The sequence below is a fragment of the Paroedura picta genome, chromosome 1, assembly GCF_049243985.1.
Source record: "Paroedura picta isolate Pp20150507F chromosome 1, Ppicta_v3.0, whole genome shotgun sequence".
NCBI lineage: Eukaryota > Metazoa > Chordata > Lepidosauria > Squamata > Gekkonidae > Paroedura > Paroedura picta.
In genome coordinates, this window is record NC_135369.1 from 204,002,122 (window position 1) to 204,026,794 (window position 24,673).

Genomic DNA, 24,673 nt, shown 5'->3' on the forward strand with positions numbered 1-24,673 from the left:
ATGGTGACACAGAAAACTTTCTCACTACATGACGATTTTAAAAACAAATCTCATATATATTTATAGTACAGTCCAACTCCAGAACCAATTTTAACTGATTAAATCCCTGATGGTGGAAACTCTTGAGTCAATTAAAAAAAAAAGAAAAGAAGAGATTATAGCTTCTTAAGCACTGCAAAGCAAAAGAAAATGGGACACTTCTAAGAAATATAAGCAACTTTATTGACACCAGCAATGACCGTTTTCAAATCTGCATTTCAGCAGAAGTAGAAAAAGAAGGCAGGGAAACCAATACAATCCTTTCCCCGGCCTTCCCTCAACCCTTTGTTCCATTTGTCACTTCCGTATTGGCTTCTTCTTGAAGAAACAGTCTGCTTAAAGTTGCTATTCAAGCAGAAGGCCAAGAGGTACGGCTGACCACTCTGGGGAGGGACATTTCTGGGGAATTTCGGGGTGGAGCCTGGGGAAGATGGGGTTTGGGGAGGGAACACAACATGCCATTGACTCCACCCACCTAAGCCGCCATTTTCTCTGGGAGAATGGATCTCTGGAGTCTGGAGACCAGTTGAAATTCCAAGAGCTCGCCCGGCTCCTCGAGAAGGTCAGCACCCCTACCTAGACGAGCCGGCCCCTTACAAACCCGGAGTGTTTGCGGAATCCGCCTGGGGTGCTAAGGTCGAGGCCAGGTGGCTGAGTGCCCTCGCGATGATCGCAAGGTGGCCGTTCATGGTCTGCAGCTCAGCCAAGATGTCCCCCAGAGTTGCGGGGGCCTGTTCAGAATGGGGAGGGATGTCTGGGAAAGGCGGAGGGGAGCAAACAGATTCCGGCGGCTGCTGTTTGATGAAGCTGGTTTGGACGCTCACCCCCTCACTCGGTGCGGGCAGGAAGGCGCTCCCACACCTCTTCATGCTTTCGGCGGGGCCCGTCCCAGTCAGTGGCTGCTCTTCTTCTTTCCCCCGCAATGTGGTGGTCATCACAGAAGCAAGGTAGGGAAGCCAGTCAATAAGGTGCGGCGCATGGCTGGGGGAGATGGCCGCTGCTGCAGGTGAGTAAATGCCCCCCGTGGTGGCAGCTGTGGGCGGAAGAGCAGAAGGAAGCCCTGGCTGAAGAGCTGAGATGGACACTGATGTGGGGTTTGGGACAGCAGAGGCCGATGTCCGTGGTGGCATTTCGGGATTCAAGGCCATGGTGCAGGTGGAGAGCGGGGGTGAAAAGGTGTGGGCTTCACAGTCATAAGTGGGGGATGGTGAGGAGGGGGCTGTGAGAGGGGTGGGCTCTTCAGATGATGATGGGGAGGCTGTGGCAGAGGGTGTGTCCGGGGTGCTGGGCTCTGAGGCTGCAAGAGAAACCACAAGAATCACTCCAGACATCAATCAGTGGAGCAGAATGTAAACAATCTAAACCAATACAAGGCACATTTAAGAGAACAACTGAAGTAGACCATGAGGAGCCAAACATTTCTGGGTCACTCTACTTGCCTCCCTCAAATGGCAAGTAAAATATTCTTTTCTCCTCCAGTTTCCATTTCCTAAACAGCTTTCTCTAATGTCAGGTCACAGATGACGTTGTGACCCTGTAAGGTTTTCAAGGCAGATGTTCAGAGGTGGTTGGCCTGTTTCTTCATGGTGACCCTGGCCCTACGCGGTGGCCTCTCATCTGAGTACTAATCAAGCAGACCCTGCCTAGCTTGGCCCATCCAGCTCAATTCCAAACCCCCAAACCAAAAGCTATGCCACCCTTTTATTGAGGTTAACCAAAACAACAACTGTGAAAGATTGCAGGTTTCTCAAAACTCTGCCCCAGTAGCCTGCAGATGTTCTTCTTTGTGAAACATGGCTGTAGAAGTTCACCAGGGGAAGCAGACAGGGAAATCTCCCTTCTCCTGTGGAAGATGGCTGATTCAGAAGTTATACCCACAAGCACAGGGCCCTGAGCCAGCCTTCCTCCTAGTGCTACTCGGAGCACAACGCTTTATCAGCCTCCATGCAGGACTTCACATGTAATGTCCATTCAAACTTGGAGCTTACTAGGCACCTGTGTATCAGGAGCATTGTCATCCCCATGATGCATGGACGTCCATGGGTGTGAGCTGGGCAGCGTGTGGATATTCCATGTGTGCGAATCTTCCTTTCAAGTGTGGCCTAATTCAGTGGTCCCCAACCTTTTTATCACCAGGGACCACTCAACGCTTGACAATTTTACTGAGGTCCGGTGGGGGGGGGAGTAGTTTACTCCTCTACTCTCAACCACTGCCCTAACGCTCTCTGATCACTATGGTAATGTTTAAAAATCCCTTCAAAATAAGATACAGAAACGCCACAACAATGAACATAAGGAACATTTTATTTTCATGGAAATTTTAACTCATGACAATGACAAATCAATGGGAACCCTGAGCTTGTTTCTCTGCAACGAGATAGTCCCATCACTCCCAGATATGAGACAATGACACCCGAAGTGTGTTGTAAAGGGCCGGGGGGGGGATGAAGTAAAGGGCCGGGGGGTGGGAGAGAAGGCGTCCTTCGGAGTCTACCTCCAATTAGTCGATGGACCATATATGGTCCGCAGCCCACAGGTTGGGGATTGCTAGCCTAATTTAAATGAAACAATGTGCAGCAGGAACTGCACATACCCCCAATATAAGTAAAGGTGACCAGATTTTAACATTGGTAAAGCAGCACACCATTGACCGGGGGGGGGGGGGGAGTGTTCTTGATTGAAAATTTGGTCTACATGAAGCAACAGAAATTTTCATAAAACGTATAGAACGCAAAAATAGTATCTGCCCCCAGATGTCTCTCCAAAAGTGGGACAATCTGGTCACCTTAATATAAGAGTTGGTGGGTTTCCAACCACCATTTATTGCTCTGTTTATTCTTTTGTAATTTTATAGGGTTTTATTGTGGTTTTTATGGCTTTTATATTTTAAACTGCCATGGGATGGCAATTGGCATGAGTGGCCGTATATAAATCCATAAATATATAAACAAACAAACAAACAAACAAACAAATGGGCATATCACACCTGAACTGCCATTTCATAACATTTTATTTTTTTGCTTCATTTGCTGCTCCGCTCCATTGGACTCCCCTGGAGTTACATAATCCATACAGACCTTTTCCGCACAACGATTAAGGCTTGGGCTAGCACCCATCTGGTTGCGGGGCCAATCCCCACTTCCAGATGACGTTGGCCCTGGCCCGGCCCCAGCCCGGGGCTGGCATCAGTGGTGCTACACAACACTGCAGAGACAGTGTTTAAATTTTGAAATTAAAAAACAAAACAAAAAACACCCCACTTCACAGCGGAACCTCTCCACCCTGGGTGCCTCATCTGGGCCCATTATGCACGGCCGCCGAAACGGCGATTTCGGGGCACATGGAAAACGCGGAGGGGGAAGATGTGAAGCACACCGGTTATGCACAGGACGGGGCGCGACGGCGGCAAAACCCAGAGTAACTGATTATGCACGCAGCGATCCTGGCGCCGCTTCTGGTTGCGCCCCGGTCACCTGGAAGCTGCGCTTTCTTTCGCGTTTCGCTAACACGGCTTTTTCGGCGGCATGCACCGAAGCTGAGGCCGGTTGCAGCCGGCACCGTGCGTTATCAGTGATTTTAGTCACCGCCATTCCACCCGAATGTGCGTTATTACCCTGGTGCATAATGGGTCCTGGAGGCACAAATCCGGGGTCTGGCAGGGAAAATGCTCCCTCATCTGGATCCAGGAAGGGGTGGGGCAAACTGCCCCATTGCAAACACCTGGCAGCAGCCCGGCAGGGCACTGCAAATGCAGAAAAGTTAAGTAAACCATGCAGACTGTTGGATTTAGTTCGTCCATCACTAAAGCAAATATCTGTCTCAGCAAGATCCAGCAGCACCTTAAAGACTAATAAAATTTGTGGCAGAGGAGGAGCTTCCCTGAGTCACTGCTCACTTCTTCAGGGACTATTTTGATCAAACGTCTGCCTGTCTTTTAAGTAATGGTCTGTTTTAATCCACTGGGAGTCAGTGTTTTAGTCTGCTGGCTTTTGTTGCATTATTCATTTTATCTAGCCTGAAGTCAATTCAACTCCTGCTCTGATCAGTTCCTATCAAGTGGGCTTGCTTGGGCAGAGCAGGATGCTTTGAGAAAACTTTGGGATTCAATGTCTTCATTTTTGCCATGTATTCATTCGCAGAGAAGCTAGTTGGGTTTTTTTTTTTAATTAAAAACCACAGTTGCAATTCTGAGGGCATTTAGGTTTGAAGAAACCTACAAAGACCATTTTGGCTCTTCCAGAACATGTACAATTGTGTAATGTCTTTACTGGATAGTTTGTAGGAATACATCTGTACAAAAGTCCTCTCTGCCAAATGTTCAAATGAGTCACTAAACCTAAGACATTCAAAGCAAGGGAGCTTCTTAATCATGAGTAATTCAGGCTGCTTTAAAAATTACATTTAAAGATCTGACACACAAAAATATGAGTTGCCCTAAGAAATGAGGTACTAAGTTTTACCACTTTTCAAAAGATCACAAAGTTGTGGTGCTTTCCTGCAACTTCATAAACCCTACCTACGCACAAAAAAAACATATACTTAGATAGGTTAATTGTAAAATCTAATGCCCTCCCTTTTAAAACACCACCAATATGGAAAAAGACCTATTTATAGTCTTTAATTTATATATATATGTGTGTGTGTGTGTGTGTGTAAATTTATATATATGTGTGTGTGTGTGCGTGTGTGCGTATAAATTTATATATATGAATTATATATATATATATATATATATATATATATATATATTTAATTCATATATATAAATTTATACGCACACACACACACACACATAAATTTATACACACACACACACACATATATATATGTAAATTCCCACCCATTTGGGGAAACGCTTCCACAATGCTATCACCAAAACCCTGGTTGAGAAAATTTGGGCTGAACAATACTCATATTCTCAATAGCATCTTGTATTTCCTATTAGTATTGGGATTTCAGAAGGAGGTAATACAAATAAAACAGTAAGAAGGGTTGGGGTGGGCTGAGTCCGGGATCAAAACTCCTGGATTGGCCCCTTGGCCCCGGACTGGCAAGCGGAGGGGCCAATCGGAAGGTGCGAAGCGTCGTCCAATTAGGCCCTCACCAGGACAGACCAGAGTTCCGGGGCAATCAGGAGACATGGCTGCCAGTCTGCTCCTTCCTACCGCAAGGAGAGGAGGTCAGTAGAGCTGCCAAGGGGGATGAGAACAGAGGCTTGGACAGGCTGTGCCAGACCTTTTCACCCAAGGCTGTCCTAACTGGCATGTCCAACTGTAAATTGCCTCAGAACCCTGACAGAGCTGGCAGGAGGCTGGAGAGTGCTCCCCCTCCCCCCCTTCAGGCCTGCTGCGAAGGAGCCTCTGATAGGCCCTGACTGAGGGGAGGGAGGCATTTTCAAGAGCAATGCAGGGGGGCCTGAGGGCCTTCCTTTTGAGGGTGGGGGGACTTTTACCTTCTGCCAAACAGTTGCCTGACAGGGAGGCCGCAGAAAAGCCCCTTCTCACTTAAAATACTGCTCTGGCCAGGGGTTAGACACAGCCAAGCCATGTGTCTTTCTTCCATGTGAGGCTCTCTACCCCACCACCCTCATGGGGAGTCTGCTATGGGAAGAGGAAGGGAAGACGATTGGAAAATGCTTTGAGACACCTGAGGCCTGCTGGGTCACTGCGGCCCATTCCCAGTTCTCTCAGACCTCTCACAACCCCACATCCTTTACAGGTTGATTATTGTGGGGAGACAAATGGAAAAGGTGTTTGTAAACCGCTTTGAGACTCCTTTGGGTAGTAAACAGCAGGGTACAAAAATCCGTTCTTCTTCTAAGGAGCAACAATTAAAGAAGCATGTGGGCACATAACATTTTATCAACAGTGAAAAAATGGAGAAGAAGGAACAGGTTGGACACCCGTGTACTGTGACTACTGCATGTGTATTAGGGCAGAGGGGCATTTCGGTGAATGTGGCCTAATTCACACAAGAAGGGAAATGACGCAGAACTAGGAGGAATTGGTTGCCCTAAGAAGAGTCTCCAGTCTGATTTTCCCTTCACATATCTGAGGACATGGCTCTGGAAAGCTCATCTGTAACCACTATGCCACAATTCCCAAAGGTCAGTCCTCTCCCACACTCAACGAACATTCCACACCACAGGTTCTTGACACCCATATCTCCACACCCATGCCCTAATTTGCCACCATGCCACTACAACCTCCCACACAACACACACATTCAACCCCATGCCCTTACAGACTGGACAACTCCTCCCCTTCCTCTTCCCACTGCCAAGCTCTAGCACCCGTTGTATTCTTGGATACAATGGGCTTTGCCCCTAGTTATAGAAGAAGTCAATGAGAAGAGTCACTGAAAGGGACAATATTGCTATGAAAAAATGAAGGCACCAGGAAAAAAGGAAGACACAGCAGGAGATAAATTGACTCAATAAAGGAAGCCATGGCCTTCAGGTTGCAAGGCTGTTAACAAAGGTGTCTTGGTCATCATTCATCCATAGGGTCAGCATGAGTCAGAAGCAACTTAACACACATGGTAACCACCTGATGTCATCTGCAGAGACTATTGGGTAAGCTTCCTTTCTGTATCTGGGCTTACAAACCTGTGTTATTGTGCATGGGTGTCAGCTGACTTCACAAATGGACAGGTTTGGATAACTCTTCCTCCTCCAACTCTCATAGCTTGGACAATGTGGCAGTTATTGATGGAGATCATATAGGGGCCTACAAAAGTCCTCAGTGGAACGAAATGTAGGAGATGAAGAATTATGCGCAGGTTTCAGAAGTGTGCAGCTGAAAATAGAGATTTTAAAATAAATGTTCTTTTAAAAATATCCTAAGAAGAAGAAGAAGAGGAAGAAGAAGAAGAAGAAGAAGAAGAAGAAGAAGAAGAAGAAGAAGAATTGGTTCTTATATGCCGCTTTTCTCTACCCGAAGGAGTCTCAAAGCGGCTTACAGTCGCCTTCTCTTTTCTTTCCCCACAAAAGACACCCTGTGAGGGAGGTGAGGCTAAGAGAGCCCTGAGATTATTGCTTGGTCAGAACAGTTTTATCAGTGTTGTGGTGACGCCAAGGTCACCCCGCTGGTAGTACGTGAAGGAGGAGTGGGGAATCAAACCTGGCTCGCCGGATTAGGAGCTGCTGCTCCTACCCAGTATACCATGCTCTCCACATCAAGCTGGCTTTCCACACCAAACTTAGCATTAGAAATGTTTAAATTGAACCTTGAGCTCAGGGAATTTTGTGGGCAGAAAGGACTCTTCCAGGATGGCCCTGAATAGGTAATGACTCGACTGTTTGAGGAAACTCTCTAGAGCAGGGGTGGCCAAACTGTGGGTCTCCAGATGTCCATGGACTACATGCTGGCAGCGGCTCACAGGAATTGTAGACTACAGATATCTGGAGAGCCACAGTTCGGCCACCCCTGCTCTAGACAATATGGCTGCCAAAGTTAGTTATTAAGCCGAGTGAGGGAACTTCCCTTAAACAGCAGGCCTGGGGGCATTATACAAGGGCATCAAGTGTTTTGTTTGTTTGACTGTAAATTCATCTCGGGCTGGTGTACAACAGTAAAAGAATTAAAAATACCAATATACATAAATATCGGGGTAAAATCCTAAAAGTTGAATAAACCAGATTCCTTAACTCTTACTATCCTGCTTCAGTCTAGACAAAAACATTCCAACGAGCCAGAATGGGGGGAAACAGAAGGCACAGATGGATGATTAGGGTACAGCCTGAACCTCACCCAAATGTCTGAAGGAAGAGGGCCATTTTGTAGACCCTTTGGAATTTTGGGGGTTCAGTAAGGGCCCGTGTTTCTGCTCGCAGCTCATTCCACCTGGCTCTGGTCAAGGCCAGGCAAACGTCTTTAGGTCCAGGGATTGTCAGCAGGTTAGAATTTGCTGACTGCAGAGCTCTTAATTGTATGATGATCATGTGGAGGGGCCATTTGGATTTTCTAACTTGGACACCAGACTAGTGCCATAAAAACCTTCATAAATCACTGTTTTTGTTGCTTTCTCTCTCTTTCTCTCTGGCATGCATGTACACTGAACACCCAGCACACCGTCCTGTGTGACTGGTAGGCTGATTTCCATTTGTGTGGTAGTCTCAGCCAACTCATAGTGTCCCTGTAATTTTTTCAGGGGAAGAGACACATAGAGGTGGTTTGCCATTGCCTGCATCTGTGTAGCAGTCTTGTACTTTCTTGGTGGTCTCCCATCCAAGTACCAACAAGGAGTGACCCCATTTAGCATCCAAGACCCAAGGAGATCATGCTAGCCGGGACAAGACAAGAGATATTCAGACGTGCTTTACCACTGCTTGCCTCCGCGTAGTGATCTGGGTCTTCCCTGGTGGTCTCCCAACCAAATATCAACCAGGGATGACCCTGCTAAGTATCCAAGATTTGATGAGACTGGCCTAGCCTGGGCCATCCAGGTCAAGAACAACCTTACAAAAAACAAATGCCATTAAATGAATGAATAGTAGTTCAATATCCCTATGGCCATCTAAAACCAGGAATATGCAATGACAGGGATCCACAATAAAAACTCCTCTCAAGATTTTCCACAATAGCCTGTTTAAAATAATTGGTTTAGCCTTCCAACAAGAGGTAGGGCGAAAAGAGCTCTTATCTCCACCAGCAATCTGTTCTGGAGCACTGACCCCCATGAACAAGAAAGCTCTGGGGTACTGTCTGGACTTCACTGTAGGAATGCAGTCTTTGTGCCAATAAATGGAACTGGTACACAGGTTCATACTACAGCCAGCATTCTTTTGGCTCAAGCTTAATCCATGAGAACACTGAAAGGCAGATTATGTCTCTGAGGGCAGAGCCAGATATTAAGAGGGAAATATGAGCCTCTTGTGTCACAGAGTGGTAAGGCAGCAGACATGCAGTCTGAAAGCTCTGCCCATAAGGCTGGGAGTTCAATCCCAGCAGCCGGCTCAAGGTTGACTCAGCCTTCCATCCTTCCGAGGTCGGTAAAATGAGTACCCAGCTTGCTGCTGGGGGGTAAACGGTAATGACTGGGGAAGGCACTGGCAAACCACCCCGTATTGAGTCTGCCATGAAAACGCTAGAGGGCATCACCCCAAGGGTCAGACATGACCCAGTGCTTGCACAGGGGATGCCTTTACCTTTACTCTGAGGACTGCTGGGCCCATGAACCTGCCTTCTGCTGAATCATATGCTTGGTCCATCAAAGTCAGTTTTGTCTAGTCAGACATGTCTGTGGAGGGTACAGAACAGCCTTTCTCAACTTTTTTACCATTGAGAACCTCCTGAAACATTCTTGATGCGCCAAGAAACCCCAGAAGTGGCACCATCATGCAGAATACGGTTGGGAAGCACAGCTGTGTACACGTCCACCAGGGGTCCCTCCCCTTCCCACCCCCTCCAAGACCATAATTGGCCATTTTGGGAGGGTGGGTTGATATAACCATATATGGCTATATCACCCAATAAAATATATTAGAAATTATTTTATTTATTTTATTTATTTTGGGATTTCTATCCCGCCACTCCCAAATGGCTCATGGCTGATTACAATATCAGTAATAAACGCCCAATAAAACCCCCAGCAAAACCCAGTAAAACATAACATATATAGGTGGTGATAAAACTCTTTCCCCACCCTCGGTCCCAATATATAAATGCCTCGGCGGTAAAGGGATAGACCAGATGTTAAGGCCAGCCTGGGGAGGGGCTCCAAGATCTTCCTAGCCCAGACCTCAACCAAAGACTAGGCAAAAGAGCTCTGTTTTACAGGCTCTGTGGAACTGCAAGAGCTCCATCAAGACCCTTAGCTCTCCCAGGAGCTTATTCCACCAGGTCGGGGCCAGGACTGAAAAGGCCCTGGCCCTGGTCGAGGCCAGGCTTCAGGCTGGGGACTACCAGTAGATTTGCACCCGCAGAGTGAAGAGCCCTGCAGGGCAGGGGTAGTCAACCTGTGGTCCTCCAGATGTTCATGGACTACAATTCCCATGAGCCCCTGCCAGCATTTGCTGGCAGGGGCTCATGGGAATTGTAGTCCATGAACATCTGGAGGACCACAGGTTGACTACCCCTGCTGCAGGGGACATAAGGAGGCAAGCGGTCTCTCAGATATGTGGGTCCAGGTTCACATATAGCCTTAAAGGTCAGTGCCAAAACCTTGAACTTCATCTGGGTTGCAACCGACAACCCAACACCCATTAACTCCCACCCATTCAGGAAACCCTTCCAGAGCCATCAGAACCCCCCAGGTTTCACAAAGCCCTGGCTGAGAAACTCTGATATAGAAAGAGAAGCAGTCCACACAGAAAATGCATGACTGCTTGTTCATAAACAGGAAAGGGGAATTTTGACCCTCTTGTGTTTAATTTCTACTGCGTAAAAACTATGGTGCTTTATGTATATTATACGGTTTCCAACTGCCAGGTGGAACCTGGAGATCTTATAGCCAAGGCCAGTTCCCCTGGAGAAAACAGCCACATTGGAGGGTGAGCTCTATGCCTTTATACCAGGGGTAGTCAAACTGCGGTCCTCCAGATGTCCATGGACTACAATTCCCATGAGCAACCTGCCAGCAAACACTGGCAGGCGCTCATGGGAATTGTAGTGCATGGACATCTGGAGGGCCGCAGTTTGACTGCTCCTGATTTAGATGGATTGCTCTAGAAATTGCTCTAGAAAACTGGTGGCCATTTTCCTGCCTTTCCCATGATGCCGAGGGGATTCCAGGAATGGTAAAATAATACCCCCAGTGTCTAATCCACTTGAAAACATGGGGAATCCCTAGAAGAGAGGTTGGGCTAAGCTCCCTGAAATGTTGATGTCATTTGGTAAAAAAACGTCCACTCAGGAAAACCTGTCGCAGAAAAAAAAAAAGGGCAGAAATCAGAGCTGATCCTAATAAAAACAAAAATGGAACCAGGATGGGTCTTCATAATACAACACCACTTCTAAACATTCATAAAGGCAACACATCTTCCCTTTCTTAGATACAATCCAGAATTTAAAAGGATCCCCTCCCGCAATGCATACTGCTACTTTCCTCTCCTCCATGTCTGACTCAGACTTGTTTGTGTTTGTTAGCGTTGCCAGCTCTGGGTTGGGAAATTCCTGGAGATTTCGTGGGTGAAGCCTGGAGTGGAGAGACCTTAGCCAAGTATAGCGCCATACAATCCACCTCCCAAAGGAACAGTTTTCTCCACGTCTCAAACACATGGAGATCAACTGTAATTGTAGGAGGTCTCCAGGTGCCACCTGGAGATTGGCAACCCATGTGTGTGAGCATAAATCGCTGCAAATCCACATTCTTGTGGAGAAAGCTGGCCCCAAATTGTTTTTGATCCATTGAAACGGAAATTGTCTATGCATTTTACCTCAGCGTGCTCTAGCTATATGTTTCCCTCCCCCCCCCAAACAAAGACATTCAAGCCAATAAAAAATACCTGATTTTCTCCGGATTATCTCAAGCAAGGTGAGCCTCCGCTGCTTGATGGAAAGAGGACTGCACCTTAAGCCAGCACACCACCTGAGAATCCTATCGGAATTCTTCCCTGAGGCCTCTGTCCGGCCTCCGCAGCGTTTTGCTGCATGATCCCTGGGAAAACTTTACAAAATAACCGAGCCGAAATTGTGTTATATCGTTTGAAAAGAAAGTGGGATGGGAATTGGCGTGACTCAACATTATGGTTGCCATCTCCAGTCTGGGAAATTCCTGGAAACTTGGGAGTGGTTTCCATGGAAGGGGTTTCACCTATAACGTACCATACAGTTTCTCCTCCAAATGTGCCATTTTTTCCCTAGGGCAGCGGTCCCCAACCTTTTTATCACCGGGGACCACTCAACGCCGGGGACCACTCACCGGGGACCACTCAACGCCTTTTACTGAGGCCCAGTGGGGGGGGGGTAGTTTACTCCTCTACTCTCAACCACTGCCCTAACGCTCTCTGATCGCTATGGCAATGTTTAAACATCCCTTCAAAATAAGATACAGACATGCCACAACAATGAACATCAGGAACATGTTATTTTCATGGACATTTTAACTCATGACAATGACAAATCAATGGGAACCCTGAGCTTGTTTCTCTGCAACGAGATAGTCCCATCTGGGAGTGATGGGAGACAATGACACCCGAAGTGTGTTGTAAAGGGCCGGGGGGGATGAAGTAAAGGGCTGGGGGGGGGAGAGAAGGCGTCCTTTGGGGCCCACCTCCAATTAGTTGAAGGACCACATGTGGTTTGCGGCCCACAGGTTGGGGATCGCTACCCTAGGGGAACTGTTGACCGGATGTGAAGATCTGTTATGATCCTAGAACTCCAGTCACCACTGGAAGGTTGGCAACCCTCCTCCGCATGGGCTGCCAGCTGTGGGTGAGTGGACGGGATTGGGGACATGGAGGAACCTCTGTGGAGTATAATGCTAGGGAGTCCACCCTCCGAAGCAGCCCTTTTCTCCAGGGGAACTTGTTTCTGGTGGCTGGAGAAGAGCCGAGATTCCATGGGGTCCCCAGGTCCACCTAGAGGCTGCCCTCCTTACGTATAATGCTAGGGATTCCACCCTCCGAAGCAGCCCTTTTCCCCAGGGGAGCTGATCTCTGTTGCCTGGAGATGAGCTTTAAAAACGGGGGATCCCTAATGGGCATTGAGAATTGGGTTGCCAGCTCTGGGCTGGGGGAATCCCTGGAAATTGGGGGGGGAGGGGGTTGGATAGAGGAAGGACCTCTTTCAGGTATAATGCTATAGAGCAGGAATGGCTAAACTGTGTCTCTCCAGATGTCCATGGACTACAATTACCAGCAGGCAAGGGCTCATGGGAATTGTAGACCATGGACATCTGGAGAACCATAGCTTGGCCACCCCTGCCATAGAGTCTATCTTCCAAGGCAGCCATTTTTTCAAAGGAATATGATCTCTGTAACCTGGAGACCAGCTGTAATTCTAGATTTACAGCCATCTCCCAAAGGTTGGTAACCCTAACTGAGAATGATGACATATCAGCAAAACCCAAGATTCAAACTTAAAGAACAACTAACTGCAACATGGAAATGTTTCAGAGCTTGTGTCTGTTCAGTTATTCAGAAGAACGCTGAAGTCAAGCAGGATAATTGTTTTTTTTTTAATTATTTGTTTACTTAAGTTGCCTAAGTCTCCAATGAGGTTCCAAGGTGGCTCACATAATTCTTTTCTCCTCTATTTTATCCTTACAACAACAACCCTGTGAGGTAGGTTAGGCTGGGAGTACGTGATTCGCCCAAGGTCACCAAGCAACCTTCCATGGCACACTGGGGATTTGAACCTGGTTGTCTTAGAGCAGGGGTAGTCAAACTGCGGCCCTCCAGATGTCCATGGACTACAATTCCCAGGAGCCCCCTGCCAGCATTCGCTGGCAGGGGCTCCTGGGAATTGTAGTCCATGGACATCTGGAGGGCCGCAGTTTGACTACCCCTGTCTTAGAGTCTAGTCCAGAGGTGGCCAAACTATGGTTCTCCAGATGTCCACGGACTACGATTCCCATGAACCTCTGCCAGTGCTGGCAGGGGCTCATGGGAATTGTAGTCCATGGACGTCTGGAGAGCCACAGTTTGGCCACTACTGTCGTAGTTGAACACCTTGACCACTACACCACCGAATGTACAGAAGTTGTCCCACCTACAGGGAGAGGGGTAGTTATTAACAAAAGAAAGCGTGTTCTGACTGTCCATGAAGCCTGGCCTTCCATTTGCCTTTCAGGTGAAGTTCCACCCCGGCTTTAACTCTGCCACATACTCTGAGTCATATCAGCCAACTCTCTGGCCGACCAGAGGGCAATACTCTTGCAGTTCACAAATATAATAATAATAATAAAAGGAGATCCGACCGAAACGGAAAATCCAGATGTACGGCTGAGAGTTTGCATACTCTGCATACATGTCTGGTCACAGATCTGGGTGCCTCTCAAAAGGGTTTATTGAAGAGAAGTGAGAGAGGCTGGCTCAATCCCGCTTCTTGGAGACACAGGGAGAGATTAAAGCTGTTTTACAAGGGCACTCCGGGTCCACATCACCCCGCTGAGCTTGGCTCGAACATGAGACGCTCCGCTGCTCCCTTTTGGTGCCTTGTAGACGAGTGGGGTGTGTGTCGTCTTGGCAGTAGCAGAAATGTTCGGCGGGCCAGGAGGAGGGAAGACCAAAGGGTCACCGCTCTTGAAAAAGGAGGAAGCCTGTCTGATTAGCTCCCATGGAACGGAGTGGAGCTGTAAAAAGGCAGAGCTTTTGGCCTTTAACAAGGCCGGGGAATCGGGAACTCGGCCAACTGGGCACTCTTTGCTAACCCAAGACGATGAGAACTCCCAGGGTCAGGAATGCGAGGAGAGACAGTCTGGCGGTGTGGTAATGGGGAAGAACTGAGGTACGGCTTTCCGAGATGCTGTTCATGAGTCAACAGGCCAGTGAGGTCAGCGTGGAGCCTTTGGAGAAGGAAGTATTGTCCTCAGGGACAAAAAGAAGCTTCTGTTCAGGCTCATGTGCATTGGTTGGTGAATGACTAGGGCTGCCAATCTCCAGGTGAGGCCTGGAGATCTCTCAGAATTGCAGTACCTCTGGGCTACATGCATCACCCCTCGCTGGCAGTCTTCAAGCAATAACCGGACAGATCCTTCTCCTGGATGCTTTAGGCTGATCCTGCACTGAGCAGGGGGATGGACCAGATGGACTGTAGGGCCCCTTCCCACTCTAGGACTCTATCTGTTTCCCTGGAGAAAATGGCAGCTTTGGAGGGTAGATGCTATGGCATGATATTGTAGGGACTCCAGCCTCCAGGCAGGACATAGGGATCGTCCAGAATTATAGCTCATCACCAGACTACAGAGATCAATTCCCCGGAGAAACTGGATGTTTTGGAGGATGGACTCTATGGCAGGTCCCCCACCAGGTTCCTGTCCCCCCTCCCAGCTCCAAATCTCCAGGAGTTTCCCAGCTTCGATCTGGCAATCCAATCCCCCCGAACCCGTCCTTGGCCAGAGGGACCCAACAATCCTATTATACTCAGCTGAGGTCCCTTCCCTCTTCAAATCCTGCCCCCCCCCCAGGCTGCACTCCTAAAACCTTTGAGGTTTATACTGGTATTACCTGGAAGACTAGTAGGTCTCCACCCACCATGCTGACTACAGAAATTACAAAAAATGGTGTGAAAATGTATAAAATAGGTTGACAACTCTCCATAACTCTGCCGGGCATCTGCCCAGATTGTCCTCCCAAACAAGACTTCCCAAACAATGGTTTTTCCAGATTGTTATTTTAAGCTGTTGTCCAACTCAGCTATTTTAAGAAGAAATAATGTCTTCCAAGTTTTGAAAACAAAGTTTTGCTGGAAAATTTTCTGACCAGTCCTCCTAATTACGATGACTTGAAAGAAAGCCGGAGGGTAATCGGCTGTTATTAACATCAACAAAAACCTCAAAGAATGAAAACATGACAGAATTATTTTTGAAAACATGGGGTAAGCTTGCAACACAACATGGCATAATCTAGAGTTTTGTGAGATGAAGCGAATCCTGATTTCTCATCAGATCTTGTCTGTTATCGCTCCCCCACACACACACACTTTGTGGGAACTCTTGTGACTCCCAGAGAACCATCTGTCATATTACATGTTTTGTAAAAATTCATATCACTAAAGTGGATGTAACATGGCTGTAGATCCACATCTCTACAATGTCTGGAGAAAGCCAAAGGAATATGGTTTCCTTCAGCAAATTCCTTCAGGATCTATGCATTTTTATCTTGTCTTTCCTCAAGAAAATCAGGATGGGGTACTGGCTCTTCCATCAGTTTTTAGCTTCTTAGTAATCCTGTGATAGAGCCTCTTGTGGCGCAGAGTGGTAAGGCAGCCGTCTGAAAGCTTTGCCCATGAGGCTGGGAGTTCAATCCCAGCAGCCGGCTCAAGGTTGACTCAGCCTTCCATCCTTCCGAGGTCGGTAAAATGAGTATCCAGCTTGCTGGGGGGTAAACGGTAATGACTGGGGAAGGCACTGGCAAACCACCCCGTATTGAGTCTGCCATGAAAACGCTGGAGGGCGTCACCCCAAGGGTCAGACATGACTCGGTGCTTGCACAGGGGATACCTTGACCTTTACCTTTAATCCTGTGATTAGTAATTCTGTAATCCTGGGCTAGATTTTACCTAGTGAGCTTCATGGGTGACCGGAAAACTGAACCCAGGTCCTAGTCCAGTGATTCTCAACCCCAAAGTCAGTACCCCTTTGGGGGTCAAGGGACCCTTTCACAGGGGTTGTGGCAGGATGAGCAGCTTGGCCGGGGGGGGGGGCTGCTGCTGTTGCTGATCCTCCTGCAGGTGCCTATGCTCGGCCGCCAGCCGCTCCAACAGTGCCTCGAGCGCACCACAGTTTCCCGCCAGGTGCTCCAGGTGGCAGCATAGCTCGGCGGGACAAGAGGTAGAACTAAACTAAATTGGAAAAAACCAATTTATATACAATCATGAACAATGGATCTTCACGCCATTGGTCAGTTTTGGCTTAAGTTCTGGGAAAAAACACTTGCATAATTTTTTGGGTTGGGGTCACCACAACATGAGGAACTGTATTCAAGAGTCGTGGTATTAGGAAGGATGAGAACCACTGTCGTAGTCGAATGCTCTGTTATGACCTTGCCCGATCACTACGATATTCTTCAAAGGCCCTACATGTGGTGCCCCCGCCTTCTGAGATTAGGCGGGGGACAATCCAGGAGAAGACTCTCTCAGTAGTGGCACCAAAGTTCTATCACAATGTATTGTCCAGCATGTGTTTCTATGAATCAAAGCTGAACCCACATGGAAAGATATGCAGAGTGCGCTATGCACGCATAATGGCGACTGCATGCTGTTGATGGGAGGTGGTGCACAGTGCCAATATGCATGCCTGGTGCTCCAAAGCTGAACACTTTAAAAAGGTTTTTATGATATTGCATGTATTCCTGCTTCTCTGCATGCATTTTAAAGATGCATGGCAATGAAAAGGAAAACTTCCCAGAGCATAAAAAGTCCCAAAGTAGTAGCGTTTTGTCATGGAAGAGTACCATTATGTACTCCCATAACCCAAATACAGTGATGAAAATGCATATATAAGGCCCTCAAGTGCAGGGGTAGTCAACCTGTGGTCGTCCAGATGTCCATGGACTACAATTCCCATGAGCCCCTGCCAGCATTTGCTGGCAGGGGCTCATGGGAATTGTAGTCCATGGACATCTGGAGGACCACAGGTTGACTACCCCTACTCAAGTGTATTGCTTCCTATTGCTGAAAGTTGATGGACTAACCAAGTTGTTAACCTTCAGGGTTACAGTTGAACCTGGAGAGCACCCAGAATTACAAGCCCTCTCCAGACTATAGAGATTAACTCTACCATTTGGATGATTTTCTTCGAGGTGGCTGTAGACACCTGTCCGTGCGGCCAGGATCCCCGCCCCATTTCTTTTGAGCTCCTTTCAGTAACTGTTGACCGGATGTGAATTCAGACTGTTGACACGGCGTCTGAAGGAACTTTTGGTCTCTTTGATATGCGCCGCATAAATAAATCATCAAACATGGTCGCCTAATTCCTTTTTTGGCATTTGGAGGAGCCCCCTGGTAGAATTTTCCTTGTTGGCATTTCTCTGCAGGCATCCCAAAGGGGCAAAAACATTTGCCATGGGTTGGATGACCTATGATCTACTGGCCACAATGGCGCCCGCACCCTACGCCCGCCTTAAAGGTGGACTCAGCCCTGTGGACACACATTAGTCGGGCTGATCAGGGTTTGTAAGGTGCTTTGATATCTGGAGATGAAAAGGCAGTATATAAAAGGCATCATTCATCTCAGCGACTGCCCAGAGAGGGGAATTCCTGGGTTTGTTTAATTGAAGACCACATAAAGAAATCTTTGGTCAAAGCATTCCATTCTGAGCAGGCTTCTCAACTTAAACCCAACGAGCCAATGCATTTCTGGGTGTTTGTCGTTGCTGCTCATTTTGTTCTGCATCACCAATTTCTTTTAAAGTGAAAGCAGGTCATGCCCGTGAAGTCAAAGGGCCTTCGTCCTGCACAATGAGATCCTTCCTGTTCTCCTTCTGAAAGTTATGGGTCACAGTGGGTGGTGCCAGAGAAGATACCAGAGAAATCATCTCGAGACCTTCTTGAAACCGGCTGATATAATTGCAGCCCAACCAATTGGCACTTTCCCCATTGTGGCAGTTCAATGGATTTATTCTAAGTTGTCCATGTAATTTAGATGTGATTCAAGGGGAACTTTTCAACCATGGAAACCTGTACCGCACTTGACATGTACCTGCTGGATCCACCTTATAATGTGTCTTATTCATCAGAGTCTTTTCAGCTATTGCCAAAAGCATGAGGTGTTTAAGTGGAACTCTTATGGCTTTACAGCTGGCAGGTTTTTAAATTCATTCAGCGGATTTTTAAAATAGCAAAGTCAAAATAAACTTTCTTGGTTAGATATTCTCCAGTGCTAGCAACTAGACCAGGGGTAGTCAAACTGCGGCCCTCCAGATGTCCATGGACTACAATTCCCAGGAGCCCCCTGCCAGCGAATGCTGGCAGGGGGCTCCTGGGAATTGTAGTTCATGGACATCTGGAGGGCCGCAGTTTGACTACCCCTGAACTAGACCTTTCCAAAGCTCTGACTGGTTGAGAGGAAGGAGACAACAACAAAAACAACCCACTCCAAAAGAGGGTTCTCCTGGATATGGAACAAAGAGGTTTTACAGGAGTAGTCATGGGAATTGTAGTCCATGGACATCTGGAAGGCTGCAGTTTGACTATCCCTGTTTTAGGAGATTGGCCACTAAGACAAGAGGCTTTTTCACATTTTCTTTTTGTTGTCAGTTCTGACCTCAGACTGCTTTGGTTTATCCTCTGATTTCCGCATGCATATTTGTGCCTTTTGTTTTCAACCCCCCTATTTCCCCTCCAGCCCTTTTGAGATCCCTTTTACCCCAATCTTTTTCTAGTAGCCAATTTTGCAACAGCTTTTTCCTAATGCACAATGTTTATATTGGAGTTCTTTGTCTCACCCTCCTCCAGCCCACTTTTTGATGATCGGACTATTTGTTAAACCGCTCCCCACCCCACCCCCAAGATGAGCAATTCCAGTTTTTTTTTAAAGACCCTAAAATACTGATAGAATGCTGTAGTGTTATAAAGATAGTTTAAGCAGGTTCTCTGGATTCTCAGCTTTCTTTCTAAAAAGTAAGTCCCTATCCTCTCCCCTGATGGAAATATAAGGAAGTTCCTTCCTTCCTTCCTTCCTTCCTTCCTTCCATCCGTCCATCCGTCCATCTGTCTGTCCTCCCTCATGAAGCAATGATCTGGCACCACTGATAACAACACCTATGGTGACAGCACCCTCCCTTTTAAAATCCTCATTATTTGAGCCATTTGCAGAAGAAAATAAACTTAATCTACAACTGTAAAAATGCACAGGGGGCAGACATGGGGAAGAACCCTGCCTGAACCAATTCCACTGCTTATGGATCAGTTCCCAAGAAAATCAAAAGCAACTCCAACATGTAGAAAAAGAATCTATTAACCAAACACGTATGAATACTGCAGTTTTAAAATAACCAATACAGTGCTGCCAAAGGGTATCAGTTGACCGAACAATAAAGCTGAACTGAAATTGATTCAAACTATTCCTCTGCTTATCTCCACCCCAACTCCAAACCCATGAACACTCATGAAAGTCCCAAGCCAAGCCGATAGTTGTAAAGGACCTGGCCTAAACAGCATGGCTTATCTTCTCTATCTGTCTGGAAGGTTGCTTATCAATTCGTCCCACTGTCACCCCTGGATGCATATTTTAAGCATTTTGGTGGGTGCCCATTTTTTATCCTAGACTTTTAAAAAAATTCCCCAAACAAAGTGAAGATAAGGCACCAGGCTCAGGAAGCCGTTTGAAGATTGACTGAAACAAACTTGATTATTTTTACATTGTGCTTGTAACCGGAATACTTTTATCTGACAATGATAATCATTAACAGGTACCTATTTCACAACACAGACAGACTGAATGAGTAGGCAACTAGCAAAGGAAATCCAAGCGACGATAATTAAAGGCAAATAAAGCCCTCGAGCGAAAATTCCTGGTCTCTCTGAGATAAGAGAAAATGTAGTTCTACCATCTATATTTCATTTATTTCTCTTGAAGACTCTAATTTGTTTTTAAGCTAATAGATCAAACATTCTTGTCACAGTTCCTACAACTTCCTCAAATATGCGAGGAGTACCCACCAGGCTCGGACCACCAGCAGATTTTTATGATTTCTTTACACTATAAATATTTGGCAGAACTGCAATTACCCAATAAAATAAACCTGTGGATTCATCTGCAGTTTTAGCATCTCTCCGAAGTATATTTTGGGCTTCTTCCTGAAATAACTGATGCACATCATATTCCAGTATCAAAAGAAAATAGGTCCCCCTTTCCATATTTCTCTACTGCCATCTGGTATTTGAGAAGAGAGTCTGCTTTCCTTAGATATTCAACTAAAGATGCTCGTGGTTGAGAACAGTACTTTCCATGAGCAGAGTGTGTGCTCTACCACTGTGGTTTGGAAGGTACTTATATAGTCTCCAAAGACTCCCTGAACTGGCATTGGGGGAGGTACATTCGGAGGTAACTCACAGTCCAAAGCAAATCCTAGGGTGGGATAAAAGGTAAAGGTATCCCCTGTGCAAGCACCGAGTCATGTCTGACCCTTGGGGTGATGCCCTCCAGCGTTTTCACGGCAGACTCAATACGGGGTGGTTTGCCAATGCCTTCCCCAGTCATTACCGTTTTACCCCCCAGCAGCAAGCTGGGTACTCATTTTACCGGCCTCGGAAGGATGGAAGGCTGAGTCAACCTTGAGCCGGCTGCTGGGATCGAACTCTCAGCCTCATGGGCAGACAGCTTCAGACAGCATTTCTGCCGCTTACCACTCTGCGCCACAAGGGCGGGATATAAATGTAATGAGTAGGTAAGTAGGTAGGCAGGTTGGGAGATCATAGCTTTGGGACCCTCTTTCTATATTCCCGCTCCCCAATACTGTCAGCAGATAAGTACCAGGAACACCAACAAAATAAATGTATTATATAATTTAGTGTATAAAGGTAAAGGTGTCCCCTGTGCAAGCACCGGGTCATGTCTGACCCTTGGGGTGACGCCCTCCAGCGTTTTCATGGCAGACTCAATACGGGGTGGTTTGCCAGTGCCTTCCCCAGTCATTACCGTTTACCCCCCAGCAAGCTGGGTACTCATTTTACCGACTTCGGAAGGATGGAAGGCTGAGTCAACCTTTTATTTATTTATTTATTTATTTATTTATTTATTTATTTATTTATTTATTTATTTATTTATAGCTGGCTGCTGGGATTGAACTCCCAACCTCATGGGCAGAGCTTTCAGACTGCATGTCTGCTGCCTTTGCGCCACAAGGGGTTCTAATTTAGTGTATAGTGTTGATAAATTCACTAATAACAATAAGTTCTAATTAACTAGATAGCTAAACAGGATTCCTATTTGCCTGTAGACTTGAACGTCAATAGTGGAAGGCCAAACAGGCACAACCTTAGGAAATATGAATCAAGACATTGGGGACCCTCAGGCTTGTGGGGCCTGAGAGCAGTTCATGTGTCTTGCCCCCACATTCACCCCTACTTCTACAGATGTTATGGTGAATAGTCCAAAGTGATGTCCCATCACAGCAGTTCTGTTAACATGACACTCTAGGATTTGGAGAACTCTATGTTAAGTTCATAAAGGATTTGAGTTTCCCATATTTTCTGGAAGGGATATTGCTTTTTTAAACAGTCCCCCCCCCCCGGCCCTCAGTGAACCAGTGAGCAATAGAGAGAGAGTTTCTCCCATTATTGAATTGTTTGCTTCTTCTTGCCAGAATGCAAGTGTTGTAATCTAAAACCTATAGCAGTTAACACTGCCAGCTTGTCAGCATCCAACTAACACCACATGCTGACAAGACAGTGGCCTTTTATGCACTGAAATTTTCCTTCACTTTCATTCTGCATTTCCATCATGATTTTGGTTTTTTTTTTAATTCTGCTTTTCGTCTCATTTAAACCTCACATGTTTGTTGAGCTTTCTTTTCCATGCTACATGGATTTTTCTTCCTTCAGAGCTTACTTTTATTTCCCTCTGCTGTTTCTATGGGCTGCTAAAGAATGGATTTTCCTTGGTTTTTCCCCTTGCTTTGCTCAGAAGGCAAAGGCAATTCAAAAGTATGACGATTTTTTCGGATTCTCCCTTGCCCTTTTCCTGCCTCCTGGAGGCCACTCCTCTGACATCCGCAAGGTGTAGTGTGCCTGGTCTCTCCTGATTGGTCAGTTTCACCCTGGGTATGTTTTTTGAAGTTGTAAGCAGAGGTTCTTCAAACAAGATTCACTATCTGGTAGCCGTTTTAGCAGAACATAGTGGTTCTCCTTGCTTCACAGGGGTCCAAATTAAATTATTGCTTACTTTCCCCATCCTTTTTCATTTTTTTAAAAAAAGAAAGGACATATTTGCATCAGTGATGCATCAGTTCCTTATAAGACTAGGATCACTGGAGAGAAAAAATTGCCTGGGAAATCCTTAAAGGAGTGGGCACACGTGTGCTGTTTAAAGAGGAGTGTTCCCTCTGCTGAGAATGCTTCTTGCAAGAGGGGTTTCTTGCAGAAGGGGAGGAGGCCAGGCAGTGTTCTTCCCCATACAAACATCTTGGCAGCATCGTGGAGGGGCACTTGTATGGAGATTTCAGCAGGGTAGAAAGAAAAAAAATTATGCAAAGAGAAGAACATTTACCCAAACCTGGAACTGAACCAGTGACCTTTTACATATGCAGCCTAGTGCTCTCTGCTATGAGCTATTTGGCTATATTTGAAGGATAAGCAGAAAATCTGCCTACTCGTTCCCCTCCTGACTACTAGTACTTAATGCAGATTTACAGGGATTTTATTTTGTATTCTGGATTTTGTATGGGCCAAAACAGCTGTTTACAACTTCTATCTGGGGAGGAGAACATAATATATTTTGAAAGTCCCTGCCAATGTATTATAAATATGTTTTCAAGTTGAGCGTTAACACTGCTACCCTCAGCTGCCTAAATATGATGCTAAAGAACCCCACCACTGATTTGCTAAAACCAAAGAGAATTTTCCCCACAGATTTTAATGAAGCTGTTCCTTTGCCTCTGTGCTTCACTTTCTCTATCTCTGAGTTCTTTTTTAGCTGTTAAAAGCCATTAAAATGTCAACATTAAAAACACTTCCCATCCTTCATTTCTACATCCAGTTGACTCTTGGGAGGGGGCAGTATTTAGCACTAGAGTTTTTCTTTTTGATTCCCTGGACAAAGCAGATTTAGAGTGTTCCCCTGGGTCAGAACGAGACTGAGGTCAAGGTAGGAATTCCAGGATACGCAAAACAATTTGCATTGGTACCTGGCCATATCCAGGGCTGAATCTGCATAGGGCTTTTATTCCAATCCCATGGTTGATTCAGTCCCTGTCATCTACAATGAATGCGATTTCCATTTTGATTTTGGGTGATTAAAATTTTCCCTCTGCAACAAGCATGATTAATCCGGAGTGGCCCTACCTTTTCCCTGCAATATCCTAGGCCTAGTCTGCTCACACAGAATAATGCACTTTCAATGTGTTTTGGCAGCTGGATTTTCCTGTGCAGAACAGGAAAATCTACTTCAAAAGTGCATTGAAAGTGCATTATCTATTGTGTGCAGACTAGGTCCTAGTGTGGCTATAACCCTCAATATTTGAATCATCAACATGAGAAAGCATGCAGCTCTTTACTGGTTCCGAGCTCCATTGTCAATAAAAGCCCTGATTGGCCAAGGCTTCAGTTCAAAGGCTTCCTCGTTCCCAGGCTGCAAGCTTGCCTTAAAGAGGAAGCCCTAACTTCTCTCGGCAGAAGCTCCAGAAGCCCTAACTTCTTTCAGTCAAGATTTGCTTCTTTCCCCCCCCCTCCTCTGCTGTCTCCAATCCTCTTCCCCCTCCCCCCTTCAGGAAAAGAAAGAGGCTCCTGCTGCACTTGGCTCCCCCTCCCCTTCTGAGCTTCCCTAACCACGTGCCGAACACTTTTCTGTTTCAATGGGGCATGGGGAGAGGAAGACATGAGTTCAAATTGATCTGGATTCAGCAGGATCCACAATGGAATAAACAAAGTAAGTGCAGATTCAGCCCTGATATATGCCTCCAACTCCCTTTGTCACTTAGGACTCTACTGGCATGATGTAATTTCCATACTCTTCACCTGAGCTACCTCACAGGCTTGTCCTTGTTGGATAATGGAGGAGGGGAGAAGGATGTTCTGAAACTCTTTGAGCACCAGCTGGGGAGAACAGGAGGATATCAACAAACATTTGCAAATAAATGCACCAGTAATCAAAGGTGGATCTCACTTAAGAGACATTTTATTTTTATATACGATACGATATTTAAATCATTATTTTATTACCTGAATCATTTGCACTGCACCTTTCTTGCCATACCGTAGTTACTCAAGTTTATGACCCTAGGAAAGCTAACAACCCAATTTATATCAGAACCTGAAAAGCAAAGTAGAGCCAATACTGTGAGGTAAGCATGGACCTTTCCCATCCTCCACAG

General features: G+C 46.4%; 1 protein-coding gene across 4 annotated transcripts in view; it reads right to left on the reverse strand.

Moving 5' to 3' along the window:
- Window positions 1-223: 223 nt before the first annotated feature.
- The window catches only part of RUNX2 (RUNX family transcription factor 2), a 317,078-nt gene continuing 292,628 nt past the window's right edge, over window positions 224-24,673 (reverse strand). For all 4 annotated transcript variants that reach the window (XM_077317537.1, XM_077317552.1, XM_077317570.1 and 1 more), the window contains one exon: window positions 224-1,336. In XM_077317537.1, the coding sequence (XP_077173652.1) occupies window positions 633-1,336 (704 nt within the window). In that variant the 3' untranslated portion in view covers window positions 224-632. The remainder of the gene's footprint in view (window positions 1,337-24,673) is intronic.